The sequence below is a fragment of the Ptiloglossa arizonensis genome, chromosome 1 (assembly GCF_051014685.1).
Source record: "Ptiloglossa arizonensis isolate GNS036 chromosome 1, iyPtiAriz1_principal, whole genome shotgun sequence".
In the NCBI taxonomy this organism is placed as follows: domain Eukaryota; kingdom Metazoa; phylum Arthropoda; class Insecta; order Hymenoptera; family Colletidae; genus Ptiloglossa; species Ptiloglossa arizonensis.
In genome coordinates, this window is record NC_135048.1 from 33242460 (window position 1) to 33250302 (window position 7843).

The window sequence follows — 7843 nt, forward strand, 5'->3', positions numbered from 1 at the left end:
CGTTCTTTTTTTTTATCGATAAAAATGATTTTTCTTCAAACTTTGACCATTTCTACAATTATTAAAATTTTCATCATTGAGAAAAATGATCTAAATATCTGTGGCGGCACTACCCACGCTTGCCACCAGAGGGAAACTCACCACCAACCGTTTCCCGCAAGTTCCCGTACCTGCTCCGATCGCTATATATACGACCTCTTACCGATCTTCCAATGTCCCGGCGTATAAGGCAGGGCCTGCTAGGATGCCTTACTGACGAGTCCACTAGCAGGCCCGGGATGAAACGCTTATCATCCCCACTTCCTTATATTTCCGTTCGCTCCTTCCTCACATACTTTAATTTAGCGCCGCCAAAGTGGTGACCCCGTCTAAGAACCAACGCAACCTTCTGGACAGCAGCACAGCAGCAGTACAGGTGCAGCACAAGACGATGGAAGGAACGCAACGTAAAGGCCGATTTTTCGTAAATCCCCCTCTCCGAGGGTTGACTCCTCGACCTGCCAGCGACGACACGAACGCTATACTCCCGGCTAACCATCAGGATCAACCCCAGGAGGACAGCAGGCAGCTTGTCGACATTATTCACCGACCACACCGATGCGTTTCATAAATACTGGTACGCGCACGCATCAACGTCGGACAACAAGCGAAAACGCGGCTTGAGCAAACGATGCTCGCCACGCGTATTCCGCAATCGACAGCAGCTGGGCCTTACTACGAAAAAGAAGCATTCTTCTCTTCCACTGCTCTGGACAACCTCCTCCTGTGCCTGTTGTGACAAACCGAACTACGGAACAAATACCTACGCCACTGGGACATCAGGACGGAACTTCAAAGTATCGTTTACCACTGGCAAGGGGGTTATGTGGCGGCACTACCCACGCTTGCCACCAGAGGGAAACTCACCACCAACCGTTTCCCGCAAGTTCCCGTACCTGCTCCGATCGCTATATATACGACCTCTTACCGATCTTCCAATGTCCCGGCGTATAAGGCAGGGCCTGCTAGGATGCCTTACTGACGAGTCCACTAGCAGGCCCGGGATGAAACGCTTATCCCCACTTCCTTATATTTCCGTTCGCTCCTTCCTCACATACTTTAATTTAGCGCCGCCAAATATCTAAATATAAAAAAAATCGATCTAAAAGAAGACTATGTAAAAAAACAAAGTTACTTTTTCCCAAATTTGTTGAATTTTCTCAGTTGGGACAGGTACTTCTGGGACTAAGTAAACTAGTAACTGGGTCACCGTACTATACGTTTATTTGACACTTTTTCATAACAGTTTCGTAACAATTTCGTAACTTTTCCTAACAGTTCACTGCGTACTTCCGCGATAATACTCGAATCGATCGATAAGAGAATTAAAACTGTTGGAGTGAATGCAACAATGATCTTAAGGGTGCCAAATGTTGATGTCAGTTTTAAGAACTGTCTCGAACTACACGCATTTGTTCGAACTTTACATTCTTATATATACAATAACTATACTACTAGATACGCGAGATCCCTGCATATTATAATAAACTAGATATTATAATCTGAACTTTACAACAAAAACGTTTCCAGGCAAGGGATCCGGAAGCTTGATCGGTGGTTACCTGATGAAGGCGTTCGGTACTCGACCGACCTATCGTATATTCGCGGTGATAACCCTTATCACCGGCATGATGTACTACATATTCAACGTGGCATATCTGAAGAAACGGCCGCAGGTCGAGGGTAACGACATCGTGAAGAAGAAACCGAAGAAAATGGCGAATCAAAACGGTCTGGAGAACGGTACCATCGAGATAGGTATGGAGGAGAAGCAACAACAACGCAACGAAGAGAAGGAGAAGGAGTCGAAAAACGTGGCTGGTGTGGACAATCAAGCATTCACGAGGGATCAGGAGAAGTTGTCCAGGGAGGAGGAGAAATAACGCGCGAACAACACGGGGATGATCGACAACAACGCGAACAAACTTGATTAAATCGAGACGGAGGAGGATCACAGCAGGATGAAGTTCGAAGAGGCTGAAGTGGACGCAAACCGATTGAATCCGATCAAACGAAAGAGGAGCCGAAATATATATACGAGGCACGAGTTACAACGACGACCATAATCGATGTGACGTCATGGTCGAGAGCCTCGTGAACGAACAAGTTCCTCCAGAGATCTCAATGCTCTTTCGTTTTCTTTTTTCTCTTTTTTTTCTTTTTATTTCACCTCGATAACGAACCGTTGTTCTCCGTCAAACGAAACCGAACGTAACGATAGAGGAATAGAAAACGCAGCGGATATCTATCGCTCGAGTCTCGTGTTTGTACAAACTCTGTATACTCGTGTGTAATTAACGATACTGCTCGTGGTTGTTGGAACGACACAGAGGGATTGTTTCTTTAATTTTGTTCTGAATAACCGATTGTTCACCGTCGAGAGACATCGATGTTAAGTTTCAGGTATTCGATTCGAGTTTGCGCAAACATGTGAATCGTAATTGGAATTCTCGACGAGGGGCGATAAATTAGATTTTTTGAAACGATTTGGCGTTTGTAGTAACAGATCGGTGAACGTGGAGAGACATTTTTGATGGATGGTTTGTTCAAGTTGGATGAAACAACTCGAGGCACGAGTTACAACGACGACCATAATCGATGTGACGTCACGGTCGAGAGCCTCGTGAACGAACAAGTTCCTCCAGAGATCTCAATGCTCTTTCGTTTTCTTTTTCCTCTTTTTTCTTTTTATTTCTCCTCGATAACGAACCGTTGTTCTCCGTCAAACCAAACCGAACGCAACGATAGAGGAATAGAAAACGCAGCGGATATCTATCGCTCGAGTCTCGTGTTTGTACAAACTTTGTATACTCGTGTGTAATTAACGATACTGCTCGTGGTTGTTGGAACGACACAGAGGGATTGTTTCTTTAATTTTGTTCTGAATAACCGATCGTTCACCGTCGAGAGACATCGATGTTAAGTTTCAGGTATTCGATTCGAGTTTGCGCAAACATGTGAATCGTGATTGGAATTCTCGACGAGGGGCGATAAATTAGATTTTTTGAAACGATTTGGCGTTTGTAGTAACAGATCGGTGAACGTGGAAAGACATTTTTGATGGATGGTTTGTTCAAGTTGGATGAAATCGGAATCGTTCGAATAATCCACGACCTCGATATGTACGATAATTATACACGATAATCAAACAATTATAAGAATAGCACAAGCAGCATACCTTTAATGGAAATAATTATACACGATGCTCTGAAATTTATTTAATCCGCCATTCGAAGGTCGACCTCGCCCGGATAATCGTTCGGGACACTTTAACCAACATCGTGCATGTACTTCACAATGTTAAATATCGAGTTACTTGTACCGCATATTCTGTTTTTTTTTTTTTTTTTGTTAGTATCGAAACAATGTAGAGACATAACGATTACGAATGTAAATGTAATAGTTTATTTTTAATTCATAGGGTAACGTTGAATCTCTATTTTGTACACGTTTTTTTTTTCCATAGAGTAATATAAAATAAAGATAACATAGTTTCTACGTTTAATGAAGTATCACAGATTGAATAGAATTTTAAATAATTTTAATAAACGTAAGTGTTAATATAAATGCATTGAAAGGCATGAAACGAGTGTATTTGTTATTGTTGCGAGAACGCTATACATATACATATATATATATATTTTTTTTTTGTTTCTCTCCGTAAAATAGGATAATTGTACACGTTACGTATCAATCGACGTAATCGTCGCAAGTCTGTAACGTTACCGTTATTTAAAAGTTTATATTAACACTTTGAGCCCGTAGACGATACTCTTACCACGCATTGAAATCACCCGTGCGGCGTTTTATATTAATACCGACATCACGATCTTATTGCACGAAAATCAACTGCTATTTAACTTTGAAACCTCACCTATCATTTCCAGTACAATGACGCTGATTATAAGTTCCCTTACCGATATCGTGGAACCTCGAACATTATTATGTCATGTATCGTCGAATTCGTTCGTTTTACGGTAACCGAACAAAAAGTATCAAGAATGTAATTTTCATTCGATTGGATATTACGTGGAAAATGGGAAAAAAAACCATTCCCCCCCTATCATTATGTCATAAAATCGGTAATTCGACCGTTACGTTAAACGACCCTGATCTTGAGACACTATATAGGTATTATAAAAAATATATACGACTACGGGACAATTACAAGCGCACCGCTCGAAGTTGTTAAACGATAAAAAGCTAACGACGGTTCTGCGAACGAACAATGTGATATAATTATGCAGGAAATAGCGCGTAATTGCGAGTCCCACACAATGTACAATCGTAAAAAAAAACAAAAAAAAAAAAAACAAAAAAAGAAAGGATAATTATCGATTGTCCACCATTCGCATAATTTCGATGGATTAATAAAAGGAACTACAAAAATAATTGAAAACGTTTCCTCATTGCCTACGTTATCTCCACCGGTAGCTATCTGTCGTGATCAACGTAACGAAAAAAAAAAAACTCTTCGTTAACAACGCGGTTATCTGGATCAAGGATTTTCCGGTCAAGGACGGTTTAACGATAGTTTGTTTCCTTCCTCGTCACATTTCGTACGCAAGAATTCTCGTAACGGTGTGGTACAGTTTGTGAAACAAATTAGAACGATTTTGTCAACCCTCGTTCGAAGCCATTAGCGAGTTCGTTCTCGTGGAAAATGTTTTGTCGCTTCGCGAATCACTTTATTCTAGAAATAAATCGAGAAGAGAGAAAACTACGAACGAATCGTGGCGTTGGAATCGTTTCTTATTAATTGTTACAATATTCTTATATGGAGTGAACGAAAATCGATGGAAGAATTAAACAGAATGCTGCTGAAAAATTGGAGCCGGACAATTGATTTACAGCTACTCGCTCGGAAGATACAGTTACGAGTCTATATAGAAGCCACGAGTCCTGTTCCTCGATCATTCATCTTTGGACGGCAGAGAAGATGATGCGTATATTGATTTCGCTTCTTCTAGCGGATCTGTCAGCCGCCTCGATTGTACCGGAAGTGATGTCGTACGCGAAAGTGTCGCGAAACGGTCAAGAAGAGAAGAATACCGGAAACGAGCAAACTTCGTGGATCCCCAGGTTAGAGAGTTCGTTATAAAAGGGGATGAAAATGATCGAATTCGAAAGAGGAGTATCTGTAGTCGAGTGTTTTATTTTTTACATCGAGTAATGTTCAATTGTTTCTGCGCAGAACGGTCTCCGACGACAACGATACGCAAAACGAAGGCAGAGGTATAAAAAACATCGCCATCACGGTTTCACCTGTCTACATCCCACCGAAAATCCCGAGATTGCAGAATGGCGAAGTTGTCAATTATTCACCTATCAGGTACGGTAAACAATATCAAGAATATTTAATCGTTCGTTGAATTTTAACTTCTGTTCGATTATTTCTGAATTGTACTCATCGTCGTGTACTAAAAATTTCTAGGTATTCGACTTTGGATCACGAGATGATCGCAAAGATGAACGCGAAGAAGCAGATTCAAGACAGATATCATCCAGCACCTATTAGCTCTTTCAAGAATAAAGACCCACCCAACGATGCGAAACAATCCTTGAGACCTGTTCGTCCAAGTGGTCCACCGAGTGGTCCACCAAATGGTTCACCAGGTGGTCCGTCGAATAGTCCACCAAGTGGTCCACCAAGTGGTCCACCAAGTGGTCCTCCGAGTGGTCCACCGAGTGGTCCGTCTAATGGTCCGCCAAGTGGTCCGCCATCTTCGAGCAACTTCGACTTCTCCAAGCCAACGTTCTCAGGCAGTTACGACTATAAACCACCGGACTATTTCAACGACAAACCAAAGGCATCGGAGTACCTAAACGATAAGCCTAAATCGCCGGACTACCTCGGGGATAAACCGATTTCCAAGCCTCTGTCGATGAACGATTACCCGGACTTCGATATAAGCGACAAGGTAACGCAAACATTTGTTTCTTCGTTTGGAAATATTTACACAAAAGTGATTACTTTGTACAAAATAGAAAAGGATTTATTCGATAATAAATCGGTAAGATATATTATTCGGTGATAATATATCTTGGATTGTCTTTCTCGATGTAACTTTTAGTATTTATTAAATACAATTTTACTCGGCCTAGTCAGATCGTATTCTACTTAAATAATAACCAAGCTTATTCGTTATTCTTCGACTATATCTATTTTTGTACAATACTAAATTTTTTGAACGGTAGTTTCAAGTTTGTTGTTTCAAGCCAAACTAACGCTTCGATTCCTTTATGACGAGCGAGATAATATCTATTATCCATCGATTTTAATTTTCAAAAGTATTTAATGTAATCTCTTCTACTGAACAGTCTCAGCTAATTCTTAGCACTCTTAGCTTAGAACACACCAGCTCACCAAAGACAGCTATGAATTAAAGTCAGAAAATAGAATATTTTATTTAATTTTCTATTTAATTGAATTAAATAGAAAATGTTCTATTTATTTATTTATTTAATTAAATAGAAAATGTTCTATTTATTTATTTATTTCATCAAATAGAAAATTTTCTATTTACTTATTTATTCAATTAAATTACATAGAAAATTTTCTATTTATTTATTCAATTAAATTACATAGAAAATTATCTATTTATTTATTCAATTAAATTACACAGAAAATTTTCCATTTACTTATTTATTCAATTTAATTAAATAAAAAATTCAGGACTATTCGTCGAGATATCTATCGTCTACGAAATTTTCAAAGACCGCCATTATCAAGATCGAACGACCGGAACTCGCCATTATGATATTTTTTTCAGCCTCCAGACACTTACAAGCCGGATTCTCAGTACACCTCCCACGATCACGATTCCGACTACCCTAATTTTCCAGCCGATTCGTCTTACGGCAGCGATGCAGCACCGAAACCGATCGAGTTCACGGCACCCTTGGACCATCCTCCATACGACGACGACTACGGCCACGATCACGATTTCCACCACGAGGTGATCTACGATCACATACCGGAGTACCACGATCACGATCACGATCATACGGAACAGCCGGAAATGAACGATCAACGACTCGACAAGAGGCCGTACTCTTATTACTACATAGGGAAGAAGCTCTGGTACGTTCCTCTGTACTTCAGCATCTACTTCATCATCTACATCGCGGCTCTTGTACTGAAGAGCATAGCCAGACACAAGATCGCGTTCCCTAGTCACCTGGCGGAAGCTATCGGACACTCCAGGACGTACACGGACCCTGGTTGGTGGGATCTCACGGGGAAGGTACTGGAGGGAATCGAGAACTTCGCGGAGAAGTTTGGAGCGGTTTCTTAGAACACTCTGTCGTTTAAACGTCGAAGAGTACATCGAAATGAACATTCCCACGCTGCTTTGTTTCACTTTTCTTTAACAATCGCATAATTCTCATCTTTCTTTTGAATTTCCAAAGGAAATTTTCGTACATTTATTATCGCGAGTCCTTTAAGATATTATTGTGTGTAAGTTTTAGAAATACTTCGAGGAGCATGTACTCTGTATGTGTAAATATTAAAGTTAAGAGTTTGTAAATATACTATCGATGTATTATTTATTTAAAGCATGTACGATCAATAAACAGTCCTTCTTCAAACGTGAGATTGCTCGACCTTTGACAACCTTGGTGAACACAGTTACGATATAGTTTCGTGAAATGTTTCAATTAATCTGGTCGAACGATAAAATGAGCTCGTTTTTAAACGGTATTCAATATTCTAAGCTCGAGTCGGGTATTCGCGAATTCTTGCAATATTAAGAATTCTTTCGAAAACATTAGTGAACACGATAAAATGAGCTCATTTTCT

At 40.3% G+C, this 7843-nt stretch overlaps 2 protein-coding genes across 3 annotated transcripts in view; both read left to right on the plus strand.

Annotated features, from left to right (window-relative positions):
- LOC143148887 (uncharacterized) overlaps positions 1-4438 on the plus strand; it is a 43832-nt gene extending 39394 nt beyond the window's left edge. For both annotated transcript variants that reach the window (XM_076315682.1, XM_076315691.1), the window contains exon 12: positions 1570-4438. In XM_076315682.1, the coding sequence (XP_076171797.1) occupies positions 1570-1922 (353 nt within the window). In that variant the 3' untranslated portion in view covers positions 1923-4438. The remainder of the gene's footprint in view (positions 1-1569) is intronic.
- Positions 4439-4832: 394 nt separating this feature from the next.
- On the plus strand, positions 4833-7369 carry LOC143149965 (uncharacterized). The gene is made up of 4 exons (XM_076317885.1): positions 4833-5121; positions 5234-5371; positions 5474-5960; positions 6813-7369. Exons 1-4 carry the CDS (start codon positions 4979-4981, stop codon positions 7335-7337), a joined length of 1293 nt encoding a protein of 430 aa, XP_076174000.1. The 5' UTR covers positions 4833-4978; the 3' UTR covers positions 7338-7369.
- The last annotated feature ends 474 nt before the right edge of the window (positions 7370-7843 follow it).